A 27067-nucleotide genomic window follows, 5' to 3' on the forward strand; every position below is an offset into this window, starting at 1 on the left:
AAACATTTCGATTCAGAGTGAACCCTTCAACTTAAATATACTCCTATCGACGATAATTTTAGCGAAATAAGATTTATCGTCGGAAACAACATAATATAAGATAGATGAAGATTTATAGGTGTTGAAAGTATGACAAGTTATTCATTAATTACTGATAGAATTTCTTATAAATGCATATTATTAGGCAGATTATGAATTATGATAATATCGAAATTATCGAGGATACGCGTCAAGAGATTAGGTTGCTCGAATCAGCTCGTTTCGAGAAAGTCGAAAACGTCGGTGACGAGATAGCGGTTGACAGGTGCCAAATTTACTCCGTTTATTCCTTCCGTTGATTTTCACCTCTCTCTTTCTCTCTATTTCTCTCCTTCGTCACTTTATCGCCTCGTTTCTCTCACGCTCACGTATGCGGACGAAACGTCAAGTCCGCGTCTCCATGGCTGCTATTTCTGCCAGGTGGCCGATGCCCGAGCCTAACCGACCGTCCGTCCGCCATTTTCTCACTCGACGTTTTTGGTTCAAGATTAATTAAACGCGTCTGGAAATAGTTGCGGTCGTCAGAGGGTCCGCGAACGGGGCGCGGTAACGAAGGGGGGGAGCAGGCAAAAGGGGTCCACAGCGGTAGTGGACTCCACGCACGGTTGGATATCCGCAGCGCGCGATGTTAATCTTCTCTCCTGCCAGAAGCAACGAGAGCAAATAGTTTACTTAGGTCGCGATCGAGACCTCGTGAGAAATACCATCGCGTCTTTTTATATCTTATTTACTTACGATAATTTATTATCAACTATCTGTTGTTTGAATCCAACAAGGCGATGTATATGTAGGAAAACTATGTTAAATCTCTTTGAAAATTTATGATGAAAATATGACGGATATACGAGCACTTGACCTATTCGAGAGACGATGGTTAAGTAACATTTATTTTATACATGCGCTATTCGATATTGAATATGATATATTTATTTTCATGGATCGAGTTTAACGCCTCTCTCTCGTTCATCGCATATTTCAAAGTCGCAACAGCGGCTTGAGGAAAGACGAGTGTCGCAGAATGAAAGTGACCGGGCAGCTAGATGAGCCGGGGATGGACCTAGGCGCTGGGTCACGTTCAAAATGAATGGATCTGGAGGCTCATTCATAATCGATACACTCGCGTGATTCCAACCTGGTGCCAACGAGAATTCATTGAGTTACGAGGTATTCCAGAAACCTTAACCTCTCGAACGCACACGAGTATCAATCCGTTTATGCGCACGTTACTAGAGTGTCTCGTTGCAAGAGTCTTTGCATTTCCCGCGAGAGAAACAAAAATCTTCTGTCTTTTGTACGAATGTTGGAATGCATCAATTTTTTCTTAAAATTCTTCTCTTAAAATATATATTTTTTATGCCTTTAAATTTGACGCTCGTGTCGAGCGCAAGCGTTCAAACATTAATTTGCGAATGCAGAAGCGACGTCTTACTATTGCACGTGTTTTAAAGGGAGAGCGACATTAGGGCCCAGAAACAAGCTAAAGATAGCAGCCCAAGGGTCACTTTGCAATTTCTTCCCACTTTCTCGTTCCCTCTCACAACCTTCGTCTTCTCGTTCCCTCTTTCTTTTAAGATTGCAATTTATAGAAGCACTCTACACCTGTCACCTTTTCGCGACTCATCGAGGACACGCGCCTTTTGCCTCCACCTCGAACCCCAGGAATAGCCGACGTGTCCGATGGAGAAGAAATAGAGGCGAAAGGAGCAGAAAGAAGAATACCTTGAGACATTTTGTCGTGTTGCTCGCGCGGCATCGAAACGGCAAGATCTTCCAGAGAAACTGGAAAAAGCTTCGTCTTTCATCGACCGTTATCTCGAACAAATATTACCGAGGATTTTTCGAGAGATAGAGGCTGAAGAGATTTTTATAATTAACGTAATTTAAAAACATTTCGACGTGTGTTGATATAAAAATAGTAATTCTGATTTAATTGATTGTTATTTTATTTTATAAATTGAATATTTTATCTCTAGATAATACCTATAAGTTTTTCAATAGTTTATTTTAAATATGCAAAGGATTGATTATATAAAATATAAATTTGTTTTTTGATATTTTTCACAACATTGTACTCAATTTTGAATTTGTTTATATTGTCACGATAAAAACATTACCTCTCCGAGAAAAAATGGACTTGTGTAATTTATATAAGATTACATATAATTATTATAAGATATATATAAGTATTATATATAATCATATATAATAATATTCAAAGTTTCAGATCTGGTCAAATATGATTATATAAAGATAAGATCATATCGCGTCACAAATTTCGGATATTATTATATATAGTTATATAAAATTATATACGTCATCGAATCTTTTCACATCTAACATAATTATGTACATTATTTACATATGATCATATTATACTCATTTTTTCTCGAGTCAATAGTTATTTTCGTGATTTCGCAGTGTCGCTAAATTATAAAAATGTCGAGAGGATTTCTTTCGCATGTCGAAATGTGTCTCCAACTACTTTATTTTTTCTAATTAAAAAGACTTATTTAATCGATAACTCTTGACCGCGAATTTAAGATAATCGGAAATTAAAAGTCTAGTCTACGTTCTTCCGCAAAGCATCGACATAATAAGGCGTGTTACATTACACGTATACCCGTACGCTGGTTCCTGGTTACACGACAAACACTCGTTAGTACACGGAACGGCGAACGCGAGCGTTCACAGGAAGCGCACCTCCGCGTGACCCGCACAGGCCCTTTAAGTATTAACGACGGCGCTCGCTCTACGTGATCCTCGTGTTTACAACGCGATCGTCGCGTCCGTTCCACAATCGGCCAGCTTAGATTATAACGTGCCTACGATGCGATCGTAAGGGATATCGCGCGTAGATCCGCATCGGAGGAAGCGAGACCGCCCTCTGAGCGGTCCCAAGCTATAAAACATATAATAGCTCGGAATCACCGAATTTAATAAGAATGGAGGCCGTGAATCAACTTAAAAGTTATCGCGCGCTATCGAATTAATAAGATGGGGAAGCTCGATTTTTAAATCGATTCTCGTAAAAAAAAAAAAAAAAAAGTCTCGTGTCTCTCCCCTTGTTTGTCAAACGTCATTGTGGCGCGAGATTTATCGATTTTCTTCACGCGTGCCGTCACGTACGCAAGAAAAAAGAAAGGGAACCGAGGCGAGGAAGACACGCCCGTCGATCGGCGCGATTCCTCTTGGGAACGTCTCGGATTATTCGCGAGCCTGGCGAACACATCGTGTCTGGTGGACAAATGCCACCCTCGCGCCGTTTACGCGTCGAAAGCAAACACAGACGGCAAAAAGGCCACCTCGCTCGTAAAGGGCGACGCCGTCGTTTCTACCGTCGTCCCGTTTCATCGCAGTCTCGAGCGACGCGAAAGACGACGAGAGCGTTGCCGCTGCAACGCTGACCGTATTGCGCTTACGTAAGCGTTTGGAATGTTTACTTTGGAGATCGGAGCAATGCTCGCGCGCAATTATTTTTTAATTACTTTACCCGTTATACGGCTCACGCTTATACTTTATAATTAATAATCTTCATGGTCATATTGCAATAATTGCTATAATTAACGCGGTCCGCGTTATTATTAAAGATTGATAAAATTGAGGAATATTCGCGCGCCAAGATTTTTCCAAAGATTAATGCTACGAATGTGCGTAAATTAATAGCGGTAAAGTTCGTTTGTAAGGTGTAGTAAGTGAGATACTTGCATTCGCCGATTGATGGATATTGTAATTGAAAATGGTGGTTTTGCACTCTCTCTTTCTCTGTCTCTCTCTCATCGTTATTGTAAAAACAATCATCTCGCTTTCGTCTCGTAACCTCGATTCGCCGCGGTTTTGTCGCGTAACGTTTTGGAGCGATACACGGGGCGACACAATCCTATTTTTGCGAGTGCACCAGACAGTTGGACGTCTCCTCCGGCGGTTCTATTTGCGGTATCGTAGCGAGCGCGCACAAATGCGACGAGACGTTAAATACACACACGGGCGCGCGGGCATTATTAGCGCGACGTTTGTTGTCTGCGTTCGCGAGATTTAATATAAAGGGGATACCAGTCAGTTTTGTAACTGTCGCGCACTCTTCCAGCGCGGATGTTATTTCGGGTGTCGTGCCCTTTTCTCGATCAAAGACACCCAAGTCCGCAAGATACCGCAAGAGATGACAATTTCAATTTTTGCATTATAATGTTCCATTCAAAATTGAAGATACATTAAATTTTTAAAAAGAAGAGAAAGAAAAGTAGTTGATTTAATCTTAAAATCAAATCTACATTTTTTGCCTAGATTTTTTTTTAAAGAATATAACATTTATTACAAGAATTTAACATTTGGAATATCTCGTAGAATTCGTCGGTCTTTTTTATGTTTTCGTGTCTAATATTAAGGCGGGGTTTATCGCCTGTTTCTAAACGCATACTCACGATATTACATTTTATCGATATCGTTGTTTTGTTACGAGCGAGTGCATCGGCGTAGCCAGACGATGACACGCGCATCTACCGCATTTATAGATGCTGATGAGAACCGACTCTCAAGACAGTCGTCTATTTTAGTCGCACACGATATACATATATTGTACTGTACGCAAAATAATTAAACTCCATGGTAGAAATTATTTGGTATAAATAGATGGGATTATTATCTTTTATTCGGTTAAATTTATATATAATCAATTTTACTCATTATCTTTTTGTTCGACGACGGTAACCAATCCAAAGACATCGGAAAGAATCCTATCTATCCGTTTATCTAAATTGCAGGCTCGGGAGAAGAATCTCCCTAATGACGGGGAGGTTCCCGTGTCGCTACACGAATCCCATTTAACGAGATACATTACGTTAATAAAAGTTAATTTTATTATCTTTCCGATCGAGAGGATTCATCTCGTGGCATTATATGACACAGCCTTGCTTAACGGCCGCAAAGTCCAACGCTCGCGTAGAAGGATGCCCCGCAGGAGCGCGACGCGTCGCTTCCTAGCATTAAATCTAATGGCCGTAATAAAGGGTTCCCTCTAGACGCGGACGGTTTGTCGTAACATGAAAATTCCTCCTCCGCAATTCCTCCTCGTAATTATGTATCCTCTCGGCTTCTTGGCGAGCTACCGGTGTCTCATAATACTCGTTGGAAAGCTGTCGGAAAGAGGAGGAATAGCCGTCTTGGCCGATAAAAAACTCGCTCCTATATTTTTTTCTATTTTTTCCCTCATCTTCCTTCGACCAAGATAACATAGATATCGCTCGTATCATCTTTGTCGTGACGGGACTCGCGTTTTACAGGCTGGATCATTGCGGAAGAGAGTCGCCATAGTCGTATCTTCCAATGACGTGGTGTCGGATTTAATTTATTTACGGTCGTTTTTACAAAAGTCAAAGACCGCTCATCCTTCTCCTCCAAGCGACAGAGATCCGCTCTTGCGCCTCTTGAATTCCATTACATTCTATGCGTCGACTGTCCTCTCCGCCTCGTCGTTTTCGTCCTTTAAGCACGAGGGCGGAGGGAAGATGGGAGGGATCGCGAGAGGAACGATACGAGTTCAGTAGTTGCTTTGTGCGCTGAATTTAAAGCCTTTCGTAAATGCGAGAACGACTCGTCGCGCAATCTTGCATTTGTGTCAGTTTAAATTACGGTACCCATTTCGTTTCCAACGAGCAAATAACTCGGCAAGTTCAACGAGAAATGATATAAATTAAAAATGTAAAGTGCGAGATTTCTTTTGTACGATTTGCATAAACAGTAACGAGTTAATTTAGATTTAACGCTATTTTTTTTTAATGAGATTATAGAAAAATTTCGTGTTTGTTACAGCACGTCCGATTCCTCTTGTAAAGTATTTAAGAGAGATGGAACATTTAAAATGGTCAAATTATTAATTCTTTTGTCTTTTAAAATGGATTATTTTTCGAGATGTATAAAATTTTAAAATATGTGTCTTGAAAAGATTTTTTAAACATAGTCTTTTTGCCAAAAAATAGAATTAAAATTTTTTTTAAACCATCTAAATCTTACCATTTTTTAAATTTGTTCATAAATATCGTCTATATAGTTGTTTAAAATAAACAATAATAATTAAAATCTATGTTAAATCGTCAAATAGTCAACTTATTTAAATTATAATTAATATTCAGTCAGTTTGTTGAAGAAAAAAATTAATCAAAAGTAACCAATTGTATCAGAAATAAAATAAAAAAATCAATTCGAATGTATTAGAGATGAAAAAAAGGAACAAGAAAATGCATAATTTTGTTGCGCAGGTTTCGCAACTGCACTCGCGTCTTTAAAATAAATGCCGAAACACATTTCTCAGTAGTTTGCATCGCGTTCTGCACGCGCGTGCATTCTCGCGCCGATAAGTATAGCGAAGCCGGCGAGGGAAACGCGCGACTAATCCGCCGTTTCTTCCAGCGGCGCGGCCAGGGGTTGGTCGCGTACACATTAACCGGTCTAAATTCGCGTCCGCGTAAATCATCGTGCTCACGCACGTGCGTGCCCGCGGCCACGCGCCTTCTCTACCCTTCCAGGCAGTAGTTCCTTCTCGTACCGTGCTTGTCGGAAGATCGTTCCGGGCATATCTCGTCGTACTTATCTCTCTCTCTCTCTCTCGCTCTCTTCCCCATAGTTGATCCCTGCATTCTGTTTCGCATCGAGAAACGCGTTACGCACCCGAGGCGAGGTTCGTCACTAGTTGGAAAAATCGCGGAACGTGATATTCCACCGCATTATAGTGTAATTGCAATTGCAAAATACAGGTTGTTCTAGTTGCTAGCTTAACTTCAACTTGGATTATTTTCCTCGTCGTTTTACTCGGAGCAATTTTTTCTCTTCAGAGAAGAGAAAAAATTTTCTCGTTAGGCAAGAGAGATCTTTTAACATTCGATTGCTTTTGCTATTCAGTCGAGTTTATTTAATTAATGATCGAACAATATGATTAATGATTGTCGATGGCGATAATAACGGGAGAGTAATGCGTAATGATCGTCGACTTTTTAATGCAAGCATGCAGATGCGCGTGATAAAGAAATGCCGTGGATAGGCATGGAGAAAAACCGTGAAAAAACGATCAAAAGTCCAGGTCGAGGAGCTCTCATGCACGGCGCAGCCGGTCGTGGCACGTGAGCGGTCGGGTGCTCTCGCATGCACGTGCGTGAGCGCGATGATTTACACGGTACGCGGATTTAGAACGTACCCTCGGGCGTGCGTGAGCGAGTGCGTCCGTGCGCACATGACATTTTGTGAAGCGCGTTAAAAATAACGCTTGCATGCGTAATAAAGAAAGCTCATTACGTAATGTACGCTCGATTAAGTAAGACACTTAAAATAGCGAGACTCTAATTTAATTTGAAGAAATATTATCCCAGATTATGATATTGTTTCCATTTTGATAAAAATTGTGGATCCATAAATTGTAGGAGGTTCACGACATTCATAATTAATCATAAATTAGAGGCTGATATGTTTGCGACAACTTTACTTAAAATATTCAACATCTTTTACACGTGGAAGAAAGTTGTAACTTTGTATCATTAACATAATTCTTAAGGCCATATGATTGCTTTAAAAAATGATTGTATCTCGATAGAGGTCTAACGAATCAAATTCTCAAAGAATTCATGTCTCGCGACTGGAAAATCGCGTACTTTTTCCGCATCCTAGTTCTCTATAAGAAGCTTTTCACTTAGTCGAAGAAAAAGAGCGACATTAATCGCGACAACTCGGTCGCTAGACGATGGAGGACCTTGCGACCGTCGTCTACCCTTTGCATTTAAATTTAAAAGTGGTTTGGTGATTCTAGGAAAAAGAGACAGTGGCGAGGAGTTTCGTAGATTGTTTATTTTCACATTTTTGTTGGTCATTTCGCATTCTTATCAAACAAGAAGAATAATATCCTTCAGAGTAACATAATAGTACTGCATTTTAATTTTAATGTTGATTTTATTTTTAATTTTAAAGAATCTATGAGTTATGGCTAAAATTATTTTGATTTTAATAATTTTTATCTTTGTGTTTATTTGGTATTAATTTTTACTTATTTATTTATTTAATACTATACTATATGCTATTTTTATTTTTATGAGTACAATTTTAATTTTAAATTTAGACGATAATATTAAGTTTAATATTATTGTTATTTCATTCTTTATTTTACTCTAAATAACGTAGACACTATAAATAATTTATATCAGATATTTAAAAAGTTCATTTACACTATATAAAAATTGCAAATATAAAATTGGAAGCCGAAAGGTACGGATTAAGAAATAAATACTAATAATAAAAATAATATTTATTATATTTGCTATCATTACATATCAAGATGTTTATGCAGATTCCAACGATATAACAAGATTCGTCTAGAAGCGTATCAAATATCTCAAATTCTGATAATTTTCCACGTGTTAATTTAGATGGAAAACGATACGCATAAATACGTCTAAGTACTCTAATTGTAAGTGCGAAGCGATATTTCGGCGCGTAAGGTCGTCGTTCTCCGCGCGAGCTATTCTCTTCCACGTATCGCCGTGTTCGTTTTGCTCACGGCGGCCAGAACATAATGAGGCAAGCGAGAATAGTCCTTGGAAAATGAGGCGAGAGTCGCTTCGGGAAAAGAGCCCTCGAGAGAGAGCTGACTGACAAACGTCGCTAATGAGAGAACGCGCGTGTGTTCCGTATTTTCCTTCTTCCTGTGTACGTGAACCTTTGAAAGTCCAGTTAATGATGCAGGTCTTGCGCTTCCAAATTCCTCGAGTTGTACGAGTCGTTTTTTCCCTTTTCCACAAGGAAACGTGCGAGAATTAGTCGAAACGATTTCTTAAAACTTTTTATTTTTTTCCCTCGGGAAAATTATCAGAGTATCGCGGTAGCGTAAAATACACGAATACAATCTTCCTCCATTGATCAGCAATGGATGTCATTTAGAGAAATCGTGAGAGTAAAAGGAAGACTTATCTTGATCGCTCTGTGAAATATAAAAAAAGGGTTCGCACGACTTTTTTTTAGACCGCTTCAACGCCACCGACGAATCCTCAAAGAACGAAAGGAGACGTTTTCTCGTTTGCGGTACATCGTTCTCCGAATAATATTCTCTTTCCCTTTACGCCGCGCCGATTCGCGCGAATGTTTGATCTCGCTGAAAATAAGGAAACAACGAACGCTCCGTTTCTGCTTGATGTTTCCTCGACTTGAGAGTTGCGGTCTATGCGGCATTTACATCTAGTGCGCGATCCAAGTTTATTAAGAAGACAAATTTCATTATTTACGAAAAGAATAATTGTCAAAATGTTAATTGTAAAATACATAATTATAAATCGTACAGGCATCTGGCGATGAAAATTGTACATATTGACATTTATCGGTACAAGAGAATCGTTTCCGACAGCCTGAATGATAAGTTACCCTGTAGATAAGGGGAACACGCGAGCTACAAAGTTGTACGATGCATTAATGCAACGATAGATGGCTACAACAACCTGCCACACAGATAGTATGTATGTCATTCGAGACCACGTGTTCATAAATGAATCATTCCGCATGTACATACATAGTACAACAAACAAAAATGCAAGCAATTCATAATATTGAAAAAATGTGCATGTAAACGATAGGAGTGATTAAATGTCGTGCATTAGAGTCTTATGTAAATGTAAACAATACTTTTTATAAGACGATATTTTATTTCTGATTAATTGAACGATTACTTGGCAAATATACATACAATGCGATTGATTATAGACTCAACGGGATAACGAGAATCGCAGAATAAACTTGAACCGTATTTGAGTCTCTGACATTTAACGTTCGACGTGACGCGCATTTGCATGTGCAATTATGCAATTATAACTTTTACATCGTTCGCGCGAAGGCCGCTTCGCTTGGATTCGATTAATCGACCGACAGGCGTTAGCTCGGCCCTGGAATAATTCATGCATCCTTAGGCAGCGGCAACGATGCCGGCATAGGAAAAATCGCAGCGCCAATCTGGCGCCCAGTCATCGGCAGGAGATGTCAGATTGATCTACTCCGCGGTGCATACCAATCGATGCATCGTTGACTCGTAGAATAGAAACTCGGGAACGTGTCTTGGTCTTTGTCTATCCTCGTAGGTTCGTTCAACCTCCGATTTACATATCGGGCGAGTTAATTTCAAAGCGGTGCGCTAATTTGCTCGGTTGCGTTCACATCGTGAGAGGAGCCAATTTTTAGTCGGTATCGTGCGCGGTAATCAAATTGAAGCTATTTATATTCGAGTAAAAAAATGCACACGCTTTGGAATCATAAGATATTATAAAACGGTCCGTTATCAAGTAGGAAATGAGCGACTGTTTGCGATTTAATGTAGATGATAAAATTTATTCATCCTCTTAAAATTTATCAAGGATCTCAATTTTCTGTATATACATAAACAATATGGAGGTATTAAATAATCTTGTGTCTTGAATTTCTTTATAGTACACATCTTCTATCGATTTTTTTTATCTCTCTGCGCTAGTAATCTATTTAATTCATTTATTATATTCTAAATTCGTATCTTTAGGACGGCCGATATATTATACATATATATATGTATATACGTGCGCACATAATACATGCCCATTTGACTAGGATTCTCTCTCTGTTATCTACATATAATATTATTAATATATCTCGCACGCAACGCGATATAAGCACAAACACATATCTAATATACAAGCCGTCTTTAAAACACGAATAGTAGCATATTTATTATACTTGTATCACAGTAACATATCTAACACATGTTACAAAGTTTTGTACTCCATCTGATACATAACGTAGCGTACAAAATGCGCTTCATTACATTCACATAAATAACTCGCCTGTTTCGCAGAATTTTGTTAGATTCGGAGCCATTATTTTACCAAAGTATCTTTTTTCGAAGTTTCTTTTTCTATGAAACTATAATATATCAAATTGTAGTACGTGAGTTTGAACAATGACGTGAAACGTACGCACATGACTGTACAAGTTTATTTCTTCAAATATAACGAAACGTAACTTCTTCGATCGCTACACAAAAACGTACTTAATAATACGTATCTTAATAATACGAACAACATGATTTGCATTATTTGCATAGCCTCGAAGAAAATAATTATTTTTTTTACGCGAGTCTGATTTTTTTTTATAGGATATTTTTATTATCAATAATGTGCTGATTGAATTATGGCTACACTTTTTTTTAATATGTAAAAAGTATAATAACACACATATTGCGCGTCGTGGTATAAAAATTGCGAATGAAATGCACGCCATTCCATCCGCGTAAAATTAATAGTAACTCTGGAGCCTCTCACCATCGAATGTAACTCTTGTATTCCTCCGTTATGCTCACTCTTTTGATGGTCTCGTATCCTAGGATTATAGAAAAACTGAAGCACGCGGATTGTACAAGTCTCGCGGAGAGTCCTTTGGTGAACATAAGCAGTCCTTCCTCGATCCACAGTATTCTGAACGCACTAAACATGCTATCTAACCGTTGCACCTGCAATCTCGCCCTTACGATATCCAGGGGGTTTGTAATGATCGTAGTCGTAAAACCTCCTAAGGTGCCCGCCATCGCCTGTATACATAGATGCGAAAACCATCCCGGGAGCAGCTTTATAAGTTCATCTATGCGAAAAAGAAAACATGAAAAATAACGTTCTTTTATCTGCGTATCATTCTTTTATCTGCGTAGTCTACTTAGAAAGTATGCTTACCCTGATAAACCGTGTACAATCCCCACCAAAGGGCGCTGTTGGGTACATATGCGCACAAAGACGCTATGTATCCTCGGTAGAAGCCGCGATAACCGTCTCTCTGATAAATCAATCTTATTATTTCGGCGGAGATTTGCGCGCGGGTTTTTTTAGGTTCGAAGGTCAAACCCAACGGGTTCATTCCCATCTGCGAAGAATGCAATTGATATTTTAAATATACAGCAAACAGAGGACATTGAGAGATTTATAGAAATTTCACGACTCACTTTATCCACATACACTTTGCCATGTTTAGTGCTATTGATTCCGAGAACCATTAAATGTTGACTGAGAACGTCGAAAGGGACCACGATCGTTTGTCCGACTAAACTGGCGGCACCACCGGCGATCAACGCTTTAACTTTAGAATTAACACGTCCGATGGATGTATCCTGCGTGAGCAAATGACGTACACCCTCGTACGTCGATACGTAAAACACTCCAGAAACAATTTGAATGGAACTTATCCAGAAACCTCTGTAAAGACCGGTGATGCCTTCGACTTTGTAAATTTTTTTACACGCATCTATCATACCTATTGTGTATATGAAAGAAGAAAATGACGTTAGTCAGGGAATATTGTTTTTTTACAAATAATTAAATCGATTCGCCGATATCAAAATTAATTAGCGCATACCATTATACATGTGATTTTGTCTCTGCACTTGAAGCCGAGTTTTGATCACTGTCAAAGGATATAGACAGCATCTGACCGAGAACGAGGACAGCATGCTGAGTGGAAAGAACTTGGTTTTGTCCATCATGTCCCACTCGATGGTGCGAATGAACGGTGTTGCCTCTACCGCGGACATTTCTCGGACGAGCGCAGATATTGTAGTTTGTACCGATAGATGAATTAAGCAGGTAGATTCGCGGAGAATTTGCTCCAACCTGATGCCGCATATCTCATCAGTATATTATGAGCATTAATGCCCAAAATTTCGTCAAATCTGTAAATATATAAATATTATATACGATTTATAAGAGAAATTAGTCTAAAATTATGAGATATTATCGTTCGATCATAGAGAAAACAACTATCATAGCTCTGAAATTAGGTTATTCTAACCTCAACCTGAAACCTTTTCGAACGTTATATTCTTGCAGATATTATGACATATGCATATATATTATAAATTCAAAATCTGATCAGCAGGTTTAGCATTAAAATTGCTAATAACTTTGTAACATTGCTCTTGAACGTAAATGTACCATATCGTTATGTCAATTGCGCAAAACGTCAAAGTAACATTTCGGAGTCGATCGATTGAAAAACGAACATTATAAAAATTTTGCAGAATATTTAGCGAGATTTAACGTGTTTATACACGAGGTAATGATAAATCTAACAAGAAAGAAATAACAATTAATAATTCAGTACAACAACTATATGTTAAATGCAATGTTACAAATCAACAATTTATTGCTCCGAAATTTTTTGCGTAGACATTTTTTGTGTGTATCACTCTAATCTTATAATCGTAAGACATCAATTAATTAATTGTATCTTCTTATAATTCTATCTTATTATCTAAATCTAATCTAGTGTTGCACGTGTAAGAAATTTTATGGCTGATAATTGTGGATTTGCTGGATAATTGTGAATTTGTGGAATATCGTTAATAACAAAGTATCGGATAAATATATCGACGTTATCAGCTTAAATGAATATACAGAGAAAGGTGCAAGTCATTTTCAAAAATTTTTTGTTACTTACAGTGATGTAATAGAGACAATTTACTCTGAAATTTCCTTCTCGATGGTTGCCTCTTCATACGATCAGGAATAACCATTGATTGATGTTTATAACATGATCGATGAACTTAATCGCGCTGTCACATCAATTGGCTCAATGCATTTTACAACACGAGCTCATTTTCACTCGCACAATTTTGCGACTGAGAAATTATTCGACATGGAAAAAGCCGTGAAAAATTGTGGGCAATTGTAGACCGCACATTCAGCAAGTACACGCACGCGTGTGTCTTTTTTTCTGAAGGTGACATCTTGACGGTGAAGCCTTGATGTTGAGTCATGTTTCGCGTTTATCAACAGATGTATAAAGCGATAACGTCTGTCGATATAGAACGAAATTTGCCATACCGACTTTAAATCATGATATATAAAAAAAGAAACATGGTTGCACACACACACACACAGACGAGTAGAATTTTGGAGCAACAATTATTTTCCTATAAATAGTAAAAAGACAAATACGTTTAAATACATTTAAATGGCTTAAAAATTTAACAGTTATATATATAATTTTTTTGAAAGTATACATCAATTGTTAATTCTAAAATATGCTCCATTTTAGGGATAAGCTCTCGTTTTATTGCCACAAAAAATAATCATTGAAAAATTATAATTTTCTACATAATTTCTCTTAGACATAACTTTATCCTTTTTTTTCATTATTGAATTAAAACAAGAAAGAAACAAAATTATAAATATGATTTTTGCTATAATTATATTTTGTAATCAGATAACCGTGTTTAATTTATCGGAATATGATACTTTTTTTAACAATTTTGTCAAGTATGCAGTTTTCCGTTTCTGAGAAGAATTAATTTTTTTCTTCATAATTTCATCGTAGATTTCTGGAATCCGTGCATTTGTTCGGGCTGACTTGAAGTTTTATTGGACGTACCGTTCGAACATCTCGATGGCGATCGAATCGAATTTGCGAAATTCGCTGCCGTGGAGAACCCAAGGTTCTCTCTCGCGAGACGCAGCATCATCCCTTGTATTTCTCGAACGTGTGTGTCGCCAATGAATTTCAAGCTCCGCCCAGCACCCGGTTGCAGTGGTCCAAGGAAATGGAATACGCGCAGGACTGAATTCTACGTCACGTTGGGGGCGTACCCCATGCCGGAGACACAACCCCCGGTTGCGACCGCGAGGGTGGCTCGCTCACCCCCTTATTCGCGCCGAGATCAAATCACCCGATTCAGTGCTATCTTCGATCTTCGCGCCGCAACATCAGCGACGATCGACGAGACCCGTTCGTGTCGCGTAAACTCGGTTGCGCGTTTTCTTCTCGGATCGAATCGGCGAATCTACTCGTCTTTGTGTGTTTTTCGTTTGACAAGAACAGACCGCGGACGAAACGAGCAGCACGACGCAAAGTTATGATGAACATTGCCGATCAGGAGGTACCTGCCGCGACGACGGAATTGGCGGGCTTAGTAAGTAGTTGAAAATTTATTTATCTCTCCACAAATAAGGCTCTTGTATGGTTGATGAGGGCTTTATCTATAATATATACATTGACAAGTTTATTGTAATCTTTATCCATCAGAATTCTTTCGAAAGAATCGTCAAATAAATTAATCGACTGATTTTTCTCATGTCGGCAGTGCTGTATGTAAGAATTTTTATAATTTTATGGAATATAAAAAGTTCAAAGCAACAAAGTAATAGAATATTCAGTAAGCGTATTATCGACTTTATTAAGTTTTATTTTTTATCACGCAAAAACATACAAGGTATTTGTAAAAAATTGTTACTGATAGTGATATGATGCAATCGGAATGATTTATTAAAAAATTTACATTTATTTCGATATTTATCTTTATACGTTGTCGGGGAAAATGTTTAATATATAAAAAGAAATGCAAAATAAAAATATAATACAATTTTTAAAATGTAAAGACACAGAATGAAGAGAACAAGATTAGGGATAGGGAAGAGTTTGCGTATAATTACATTCAATAAACTTAAAATAAATAGATTCGATCGATTCTCTTCGCCGCGCCATTGACACTTCTTTATCGAATCCAACTCGTGGAAGGAATATTTAAGAATCCGGAAAATGTACGTTACCGTCGCGAAAGTGCTTAAGATCCATTAAGAGAGCGCCGCCGCGTAAAGGCCATCGCGTCCCATCCGTTCGATCCGGATATCCGGCCTCCCCGAAGCCGGGCCGCTCCGACGCACAATGGAGTCATCCGAGTCCCGAGTACGGAACGAGGTCCAGGATCATCGCGCGTACAATGCCAAGCACTCGAGAGACGATCGCTCGACGACCGGGTGGCGAATTGCCGCGGCACGCGCCTCCACGCTCCGCTGGCTCGTCCCACGGGTGCCACCCCTTCCGTGTCCTCTAAACACGTAATTGTCGCCGTTATATTCCTCGCGTGTATGCGTGCGTGTGTGAGTGCGTGAGTGCGTGCCACCACCGTGACGACATCGACACGACACGACGTGAGTATCCGCGGGTGGTCAATGGACACGCGCGGGGAGGGGATGACTCGGCGAGAGAAGCACCCGCGAGGCACTTGATTTATGTTTGTTGATTCTAAAAATCAGCCGATTCCCACACACGCTCCCCCCATTTCCTCGGTAGACTCGGCGGTGCCATTTAATTGACTGCCGCGAGATAGCATATGTCGCCACTCGAGTTTCCCATGATTAGGGATGACTTCTCCGAGGATGGGACGTATCGCGCTTTTTAACTGCTCACTTTGATTGACTTCTCCGTGGAACTGGTTCCGTGAACCGATTAATAATATTGCATACTTTTACGCTCGTTTTACTTCTTTTAATCCTTTACATATTTCTGCGTGACGATGATAATCATCCATTTATTCCTATACAAATGTTGATAATATTAAATGTAAAACTTCTATATTTATTTACATTTATATTTAAAAGATATTGTACTTTTATCTTTTAGCTCATTTTTATCATATTGCATTTACTTTCTCTCTGTGTGTCGTAATGAATGGAAATTAATTAAATTGTTATTAAAATCTTGAAAAGCCCCGATAGCAGAAGTGCAAAACATTACAAAATAGATACCTTGTAGTAACATAAAAATATATATTTATCACACACACACACCCAACTATTCCCTTGTATTGTCGAGACTTAATTGGCGAAAAAGGACGAAAGAAAAAAATTTTGATCTTCTCTAGCGCGATTTTTGCGATGCATTGAGGAAAGCAATTAGCTGATAAACTTGGCCGTTGTGTGACGCGTTCTTTAATCTCGAGATTTCTATATATTGTTCCTCTCGCCAGGCATTGTCCGCCTTCCAGTGTCCGCCGCTGTTATTGTCTTCGCACCTCGTCGTCGCACGAGGGTAGGAAAACTTTCTTGGCAAAGTACAACAGCGGGACTTCTCTCGCGTGTAATTGATAAAATTGACCGTCGCTGCCATTAATCGGCACATAATTAGCAGAGGAAACTCTGCCGGCTTTTATCTGTCCATTGATCAAAATAGGATACGCGCAAAATATGCATCTCGTTAAGTGACAAATATTCCATGTATTTATTTATATGTTTTTCATTTCAGTAATAAAAAATTATTTTAAATTCATCTTTCTCTCCCTAAAATTCACTTTGTAATTTTTACCTCGATATCGTTGTCACTCTTTTAAATTGGTTCAGTGAAAACGTCATTGATTAAAGCGGTAATAATATTTTTGCTCTCTTATTGAATATGATAGTTTTTATTGAAAAATCAGTAATAATATCGCAGATATTTTTTAAAACTTTTTTTATTTATTTTAAACTGCTTTTTGGAGAAGTTTCTCCCATAGATATATTTGGAAATATGTATAATTAATATTTAAATTCAGAGAGAAAGAGAGAGAGAGAGAGAGAGAGAGAGAGAGAAAGAATTATATATGTATAAATTCTTAAATTGTGATAAATGTGTGTACAAAAATAAACAAGATTCTCAATCAATTTAGATATTTCTTTAACAAAATATATTGCTATAAAAAATTTCATGTATAATATTTTATTATAAGACGCATTTTTATCACTGATTAAAACAGCCGCTATTACCAACTGTTTTAACGAGACTTTATTGATTTTTAATGCTATGTTTATAAATGCAATCACCAATGGCTATTCAGTGTTTTTCAATAATAATACACCGATTCCACCTAAAAGAGTACGCATCTAAAATCTTGACGATGCTTTCCGATCCGTCGGAGAAGAGATACAGTCTCGCGATGCTCTCGATGACTTTATTATAAACCGAACCAAAGTGCGCAATAATTATACGAGGGTGGAGAACGTGAAATGGGGTGCCGTCTCTCGTCGCGACCCCTGTTGCAACCCCGTCGCGAACGACGGGGCGTACCCTCGACTCGTCGTGGGTATCTCGTTTTCATGAGAGACACATAAACGCGCGTAAATAAACTCGCCTGCCGAATGTTTCGTGCCGCGCGCATCCGTTCGCTGGGAAAGGTCACGTCGGGCCTTTAACGTTAAATGGTACGCGCACTCCTCGTGTTTGCGCTTCCCGCTCACGCGTCATTGCCTGATTAATTCGCTGTTAAATCCTGCTTGACGAGAAAGCCCGATGGAGATGAAAGATGAGCGATTTCTAACAAAGGTTCATCTTGATCATAAAAATTCACGCAGCCTAGCCTTATTTCCGTGTTTATGTGTGTGCACCTTGTGTATGTAATAATAAATAGAATATTTAACATTACAATAATTTTATATGTTTATATGTAATGGATAGATTTTTAAAATTTTTGTTTAGATTATCCGCACGAATATATTTTCGAAATTTGATTAATGCTTAATTATAGAATGTATTTATTTCTGTACAACGAAGATATTCTTTGTCAGCGGGAGTCACTTTTGCATCGATAAATATGTATGTACGTAGCGAATTGACAGGTGTATTAAACATTTAAGGTAATAGTGAATGTAATTAAAATTTATGTCCAAGCGCGCGGATTACGGGCGCCATGCTATTACGGCGGTTATTTGCGGACGACGATTAATTGCGATCAAAGGAAAATCTCGACAAGAAATTATGAACAAATAATGGAACTTTGAGCAGCGTGAGTTCACCGGATACTCGTTAATATCAATATATCCCCTATCAGAAATGTGTTCGCATTCAATAAGGGACATTTCATGTTACGGGCGCATTTTAGCATTTTAATTACTTTATCACTTTATTAACTCAATTTTTTAATAGTGATCTTTCTTTTTTTTTAAATAGCACAACTTTTTCGCACAATTTTCTGACGATCCGTATTTGTAATCAACTCGCAGGTTGTAGTCAAATTTTATGGAGTCAAAGGCCCGAACGTCTACGTTATCGAAATTCCCAAAACCGGTAACTGAGTTTACCACTAGATTGCCCCGCAAGGAGGAAACCGTCCAATCGTTCACCGGATGTCTTCCTTGCCGCCTCTCTTACCCACCTCCCTCTATTTCTCACTGTGTCTTTCGCTCCTATATTGAGAGCTTCGAGCCTCACAATCACTTTCTGATATTAATTACATTCTCTTTCGCTCGCTCGCGCTTGACATTGCGATTTACTTTCGAAATACACTCGTCAAACACCGTGTAACAAATATTGCTAAATCTTTATTCGAGTCTTACGCTAATTAATACAACTCTCTTCTTTCGATTGTTCTAGCCCGGAAACGAATTCGCCAGACTACCCGAGCCGCTTCAAACAGTCGCCGGAGAATACTGTCCCGGCAACTATCCAGTGTCTCACACCACGAGTAATGAAAAGCTGCACACCGGTGAGTAGAAATTTCAATGATGAAAAAAGATTTGAAGGTGAAAACGATATTTAAATTATCCGATATTTAAATTATATACTCTCTCTCTCGCGCGAGCCTAGGACAACTCTTTTTGCGTGTCAGTCGAGATCTTTTTTTTTCTCGAAAAAAGTACCTACGGCCTGCACTACTTTATGTCTTAACGAGCTTGCGAGGATGCAATCAAGGGAAAAAGGTGAGCGGATAGAGAACGGTCGATTCTTCGATTCCCCCGGTCGTTCGACTTTGAAGCTCTTTGATACCGGCGCGGTTCGGAGACGTCGCGTTTCCATCGGGGGCGAGGCCTTCGATACACACGAAGTCGCTGTGTAGATCTCGAGAAGAGCGCACACATAGCGAGGGGGAGGAGGAGGCACGTTTAGGAACACGTGCGGGACGCGTACCCCGAAACGAAGCGCCGCCAAGGAGAACGAGAGACGGGAGGGTGGAGCTATACCCCCCGAAGAGAGCCTGTCACTCGCAGGCAGCCGAGTCGATATCTTTATATAGTCGCATCAACGACAACATTATTTTCCAAAGGTCGCGGCGAGACGCGAGTGCACCATGAAATATCGTTCGAGACAATCTGCTCGGAATACTTGCCAATTACTTGGCTCATTTTCCAAACTGTTCGACCAAACTCCGTGTGTCTCCGATGCTAAAAATATACGAAAATCTACAATTATTACATATTTTCCTATATCGCTAATTTGTATCGTTTGACAATAATACTTCATAATTCACTCATTTGAGAGTAATCGCGTTTCTTGGACAAATATCGGTTAATTGCTCTCCTTGCTTGATAAAGGACAAGTGTAAAGATTTCGATAAAGTACCTCTATACATCCCGACGAGACGTTAATTCGCGCCGTCTTCCGACGATGCTTCTTCTTCTTCCGGACGAGTGTCTTAGCCTTGACCCAGAAATGCGACGCCAATTTCTCGACACGAAATTCAATAAGCGACGTGTTATCACCGCAAAGACTCCCCTGGGGTGTCCCCGCAGTGGAACCTCTCCCCCATCGTACCCCGAAGAGAGTCGCCAAACTACCCCGGCCGACGTCTGGCTGCAGTGATTGACACTTTATATCTAGCATTGGCATGCCGTGGTGCGGAGCCACCGTTCACCCAGGATGGACCACCTCCGCCTAACTCAATCACTGCCTATAATGCCGCAATTTCTCTATCATAATCGCGTTACGTCCCCTCCATCGGCTCGATCCACTTTTCGACGACGATTCAGAAATATTGAAACTCCGCGCCGCACCGCGTCGCGATGACGGATGAAAATATATTGTTGCTCGCTCTCCCCGCTTTCTCGTTCGTCTTTTTTTCGTCGTGTATCTGGAAGCGGCATCTTAACAATTTAAACAAGTGGAGAAATTTAATTATTAGATGTAAAAATTTATGAATCGATTGTGCATTTTACAAAACATACAGGATATATGTACATTTTCCGTTTCATTAATTTTATTTTAATGGTTTTAATCTGTAGACGTCAATCTATGTAAATAATTATGTAATATTATAAATTGTATATTAAACACATAAAAATTTGTACACCCGAACGCACACTATACTATGCATGTTGGAAGATTTCTAGCTACAAGAGTGCATCACAGTTTTGATAATACTGAAATACTTGAAATTTTTAATAAATTTTATCAAAAATGTGCGGAAATTGAAAACTAAATAATTAATTTCCAAAATCGACAAATTTAGAAACATGATAAAGTTAATAGTGAAAAGGATAAAAAGAAAAATAAAAGAAAAATAAGATTTCGATATTTAAAAATATATGTATAAAATAAAATATAATACTATCAAAAAAGATATTTCTTTAAATTATGTAATTCGCCAGAAGAAAGTTACAAGAAAATACTTTCAAACTTTAAAAATCTTGGATAAGTCGCGTTATTAATTTATTAAAATAATTAATGTACAAACTATAATTTTCTGAAGAAACTAATGCTAATCATTATATTAGCTTTGAGAAAATAATATAAACGCTTAATTGCTAAGAAATAAATGGACTTAAAAGATATATGTGTAAGTTTTGATTATATTTTCCTTAATATTATTAAATATCCTTTAATCTAAATACAAACACACAAGAATTTTATGTCTGTGATAATATCCATTATTTGGCAGTTAATTGTAAATTTGTAAATCTGAACGATCGTAAAATCATGTTACACGTGCTTACACGTACGATCAAAAGTATTGCATCACCCCTCAAAAAACACAGAAAACATACAAGTAAATGATTATGTTTATTTTTCCCCTAGTCATTTTGCTCGTGTTCATAAAATTATTAAAATATAAAATAACAGTCTTAGAATTTGGTAATGTATGTTTTTGTTCAAAATAACCATTTCCCTGTTTCTATAAGCGATGCAATACTTTTGACCAGTATTATATGTATTTCAATGTGATAGACACTTAGGAAGACACGTACACGAAAGTGAACCTTGAAGTATCTCTTTATACACGCGAGCAATGAGCTGTGACGTAAGTAGATTCGATTCACGTTAGACTGGATTCTGCCATGGAACAAAATGAGGTTACCGCCGAGTGGCTACCCATAGCGAATCCTGGAGATCCATTAAACGCACCCCAGTTTTCCACGCCGGCATTCTTATGCGCCCATTCACGCTGAAGGGTTTGTTTTTGCCTCTGATTCATTCGCAGCCACTCGGCAGCACCGTTTGTCTTCCCGCAAGTCTCGTCAATCTCGATTCAGATAAGATGTATCCCTTTTTCTCGAAACTAGAAATATTCTCTCTTCCATCCATCCACCTATCGTGTCGAGTATCAAATATCTTTTTTTTACCTTGGATATATTGTATATAGATACAGCAATAATTAATCAAAAACAGCGGAAGTACATGATGTGCTCTGTCAATTTGCGGCAAATACTGTTCAATATCCAGTGTAGCCAAACAAATGTATTTGCATTTTCCCTCGCTCTTTGTTGATTTTATCATGCGATCAATAATGCAACTATATGAATGCATGCACATATGCACACGTGTTAATTCGAGGAAAATTTATTGATTACAGGAAGCGAATTATACATGCCACAAGGCTACAGGCAGGAAACTTGGTTACAAGACGGTGAGTGTGTATTGTAAATTTCATTTGCATTTTATAACAATTTACGTAATAATAACAATTTAATCATTTCTTTCTTTTTCCTCTCCTGTTGCGCACAAGTTTGATTCGAATACGTGTTTAATTCCTTCGAAGTTGTGTGCCCGGATAGCTCAGTCGGTAGAGCATCAGACTTTTAATCTGAGGGTCCAGGGTTCGAGTCCCTGTTCGGGCGTTTATTTTTTTTTCCTTTTTATTTTGAAAGAATGCAATCGTATTATTATTATCAAGGACCAAATGAAATAAAAAAGTGAGAAATTTTTTATAAATTTACAAATATAAGTTGATTTATTAATTTACTAATAAGTTAAATAGTTGACACGTGTGTCGACAAAGAACAAAACTATTGAATATTCCTTCGCTATCATTAATAATAGTATTTCTGTGTAAAATGATAACAAATGATTGGCGACATGCGAATGGTAAGATATTAAAAATCGGAATTATCAAAGTGTGTATATCGTTATTACGAAAAATTCGGCTATTAATTTTTAAAATTTAGAGATGTAGCATCAAATTATCCCTAAGCCGTCAGCGAAGATAATTACGTGCAGCCACTATTCTCTCGGAACATTAATTTTAATTACCTTGCCCAACTGCGATGTAATACGCGGTGGATGTAATGTAACGGATGATCAAAGGGGGATGATTTTGCCGCGGAACAGAAAATAGAAATTCTCGTTAGATATTCGCGAGTAGAATTTTTATTCTAAAGTTGTTTTATTAATATCTGCTCCAATCATTACATAATATGGACTAATATGAAATGTCTTGTGCGCAGGTAGCAGCTCCGAGACCGAAGACAGCGAACAGTACGTCCCCGAGTTTCATCAGATGTCAAGTAAGTAGTGCTAATTCTTGGCATTTATTCCTCGTTTGTCGGTTTCTTATCATCAATCTTTCGATGACGAAATTATTTAGCCGCGTGTCGCATCGATACTCGACATCTGGTGATTCGTCTGGATAAATAAATCCGGGTTTGGAAATTCGCTAAACGGGATTGGAGGATGTCAATCTCCGCTGAAATCACCGCGAAATCATGTATAGCGCGCGGAAGTGTTTCGATTCGGCCTCGAAATTGGTTGGAAAATCTGTTTTCGCGCGCGAGATGTCTAGACTCTCGAGACATCGCATCTTCTCGACGTCTTGCGACAACTACGTCGAAATAAATAAATGCTATACGTGCGGAATCGAGTAACGAAACCAAGTAACGGAACGAGAGGAACGCATTTACGACCGTCATCGGAATCGCTCGCGTTGGAGGAAGAATCGATTCGTCGGGTGTTGCGTTAACTCGCTCGATGTAATCGCCGCCATCGTCATCGGTGAATCAATCAATGGCTAACGCGTTACACACCGCACGTGCATCTTTAATTAGTCGTCGACACTTTCCACGCGCGTTGCGGCTTTCCCGTTCGACGATCGCGGTCTTTTTGCGCGTCCGCCAAAATAGCGCGCGAGAAATAATACCGTTCGCCCCATTTTTTCGCGCAATATATATTGGTTTCTTTATTAAAAACCGACGAGAAGTCGCGCCCGCGGGGCAGAGTTCTTTTTAGCGTAGCTTAGATAGAGAGCGGGAAGAATCAACACGGGCGTTTGTCGGCGCTCGTCGGCGATCATCGATATCGGATTACGCGAGTAAGCACTTTATATTAAGCCAGCGGCGATTCTCTCGTCCTCCTTTTTTCTTCTTCTTTCCTCCGTTAACGCGGCGCGCGCGCTTATCGATACCGCTAACGAGTCGCGCGATATTTTTTCTCGCGACGACGAACATTATTATTACGATAGACGGACAAAAATCGGACCTCGCCGCGTATTTGACTTCTCTTCGGCGGCGAACACATGAGACGAGAGCGGGGCTCGCAGTTTACATTATTCCGCGCGCGCAAAATCCGCGATGGTACGATACGTGTAATTCAGCGTCGAGCAGCATTGAACAAACGTATCGTCGAACATTTCAACCGGGCGAGCAAACACCCAGAGGGAATCGGGGGCTAGCTAATGTCTATATACACACACACACACTCGCACACACAGATACACGTATGATTCCCAAGCGCCGCGTATATCTATCTTCGCGTAATATGTAGCTTGTGCGACGTATTTAGGATGCTCATATATGTATAAAACATCAAGATTGAGCAACATATTTTTATTTGATATATTAGAGTTTTTGAATATGAATTCGATGGAGCATTATCAGTGAATAATATTATATTAAAAAGTTGATCAAAAATTTATTCGATAAAGGAAAGGTAATATTTCTCTCGATTTTCGATATGTCTCGTTTTTTCGAACAGAAACAACGTATAAGGATAATAATTATTTAACGTCAAAGACATGTACGAGTGTATCTCGATAAACTTTTCATCTCTCTCTTGCGTAACGAGAGCCCGTCGAAATCTGCTCATCGAAGATAATTATTGCGAGATCTCGCGATATCAAGATAATTGAATCTATCGTGGCGCGCTTCTTCCTATCAGTAAACTTCCAATGTTTACAAATACAATTATCGCCGGAGGCTCGTGACTTATGCTTCCCACGGCCCAGGAGCCTGTTTGACTTATCGGGGGCGCAGCCCTCGCCCTCGTCCTCGCCCTCGCAAAATCGTCGGCACCCCATTAGACCCCACCTTCCCTCTCACGTGTCGTTGCAGCGATGCGTCTTCACTTCCGATACGACACGCGCCCTTATGTCCTGGCGTTGCCCGGTCGTTCTTTCGGCTATTAATCGTCCGAAGAAAACGATCGCGCATTCGATAAATGATAATGATATGCGAGGAGAGAGCTACGTGTGCAAAAATGTTGTCAAAAGTCATTCCGTAGTCGCATACATTAACATTATAGAACAAAAGAATCAAAACATATCTTTCTATTTTTCAATAAGTGTTGCTCTTTTGCAGAACCGATTAGTTTGCTAGTTGACTCACTCACAGTTTATACATTGTTGCTTGTTTATATACTAATAATTGTATCAGAAGTTTTTGAAATTAAAAAGCTTTTTTTCTCTCCTGTGAGATTTTTCTTGGGCAAATTATACAGTCTAAAGCGATAATAGCAGAGTTTTTATGGAGTAATGTTATTCTCGTATATTTCAAATTTTAATTTCTTTTGTTTCATTATTGCTTTTATCTTCTTTATTTTTCTTATCACGTCTTAATTATCAATAAATGAGTGGTTATCGGTTTTGGAGACTACAATTTCTGAGATCATAATTTTCGCCTGTTTTTAAAAAATGCCATTGATGAGACAATATTAAGTGACATAATCTAGAAATCAATTTCTATTAAATAACTCTAGATATAAAGTTTCACTCTTTAAATTTTTAGCTCAAAAACAAAATATCGATTTTTATGTCTTTCCCATGATAAAAAGAATTGTCTGAGTATGGGGGAAAGTATATACTAATCGCGATTTATTTCACTTATATCAGGTGCAAATGTAAAGCAGGAATCTAGCAATTGCACGAGAAATGGCGATAGCGGCAATTATCATCCCCAGTATCAATCTTCCATTACGCAGAATCAAAACAATGATTTCCTCGAACTCAGATCGGATCGTTGTTTCGGGTAAGTTTGACAAAAAGCTGATCTAACGATAATCGACTTTTCTATGCTAACGACATGCTTTAAAACGCATGCAACTGCAACTACACGAAAAAATCTTCACTTATATTATAGATAAAAAATAATTTACGTGCATTGACATACTTATAATTGTACGTATAGAATAAAATTTTGCGTGTTATTCGCAGGAATCGAAAGATAAATGGTTCGGCTGGCAAGAGCACGAAGGATGTTGCCGTGAAGGAAGAACCGGCGGATCGAAGCTACGTGGAACCGCTTCCCGTAACAAACATATCATCCGCGACATCTCAGGATACGCAGAACGGTAAGAAATTCACGCGATGATTCGCGTTAGACAGATTTCGCGGACGAATATTAAGAATGAAACTGTGAATCGCTGCTTACTATCTTCGAACGAAGATCCACGCCGTGACAAATCTCTGCACAAAAGGATCCACGTGGCACTATTCCACCCCATGGAATCCATAAATAACCGGGGGTACGAGGGTACCGCTCTCCATTAATCGAGTCGACTTCCGATTAGCCCTTTGAGGATTTCATAGCTACATCGACGATAATGTTCGATCCGTGCCGTTATTTCAATTGATTATATAGTTTCTCTTTCTTTTTCTTTGCGATTATCGAAAAATGCACTATAATAAAAATTTGAAACTACAAAAAATTAAAATGAATATATAGAAAATATTTATCGATTTTCTTAGATATTTATTATATATTCTCTATATTTAATATATTATTTTGCAAACAATATTGACGAAAGAGAGAGAAAGAGAGAGAGTGTAGCAATATAAAATGTAACATTTCCCATGATCGTTGCGAGGCTCCCAACTAATGCACTGCACTCGCTTACGCGTAACTGAGCACGCGTAATTGAATAATTAAACGATGCTTTCAAGTCGAAAGCTATGAAGAGCATCTTGCAGATTCCAAGAAAAGCCGAAAGAAAGAAAGAAAGAAAGGAGGCGAGGCTAGTTTCCCCGGGGGAATGTAAGTCGAATATTCTCTCA

At 38.7% G+C, this 27067-nt stretch overlaps 2 protein-coding genes and 1 non-coding gene across 6 annotated transcripts in view; 2 read left to right on the top strand and 1 right to left on the bottom strand.

Annotated features, from left to right (window-relative positions):
• Ets96b (ETS variant transcription factor Ets96B) overlaps nt 1-27067 on the top strand; it is a 49530-nt gene that overhangs the window by 16877 nt on the left and 5586 nt on the right. For 3 of the 4 annotated variants that reach the window (XR_014436097.1, XR_014436096.1, XM_083084915.1), the window contains exons 1-6: nt 14906-14977; nt 19189-19300; nt 22382-22435; nt 23253-23312; nt 25907-26042; nt 26228-26364. Coding sequence is in view for 1 of the 4 variants with exons in the window: in XM_083084915.1 (XP_082941041.1) it covers nt 14921-14977; nt 19189-19300; nt 22382-22435; nt 23253-23312; nt 25907-26042; nt 26228-26364 (556 nt within the window). In the remaining 3 variants the exon portion in view is untranslated. Of the gene's footprint in view, nt 1-14905; nt 14978-19188; nt 19301-22381; nt 22436-23252; nt 23313-25906; nt 26043-26227; nt 26365-27067 lie in introns of those variants that run through there. The other variant, XR_014436098.1, reaches the window with a different exon arrangement.
• Nucleotides 10363-13773, bottom strand: LOC145962969 (solute carrier family 25 member 44). Its single transcript, XM_083084504.1, has 5 exons — nt 13507-13773; nt 12427-12739; nt 12017-12324; nt 11751-11937; nt 10363-11661 (listed from the first exon to the last, which is right to left on the bottom strand). The coding sequence occupies exons 2-5, from the start codon at nt 12599-12601 to the stop codon at nt 11342-11344; spliced, it is 990 nt and encodes a 329-aa protein (XP_082940630.1). The 5' UTR covers nt 12602-12739; nt 13507-13773; the 3' UTR covers nt 10363-11341.
• On the top strand, nt 22574-22646 carry Trnak-uuu (transfer RNA lysine (anticodon UUU)). The gene has a single exon. It is a non-coding gene; the product is annotated as a tRNA-Lys (tRNA).

This window comes from Camponotus vicinus, unplaced genomic scaffold (assembly GCF_025532165.1).
Source record: "Camponotus vicinus isolate PSW18456_S1 unplaced genomic scaffold, iyCamVici1.0 SCAF_12, whole genome shotgun sequence".
NCBI classification, from domain to species: domain Eukaryota; kingdom Metazoa; phylum Arthropoda; class Insecta; order Hymenoptera; family Formicidae; genus Camponotus; species Camponotus vicinus.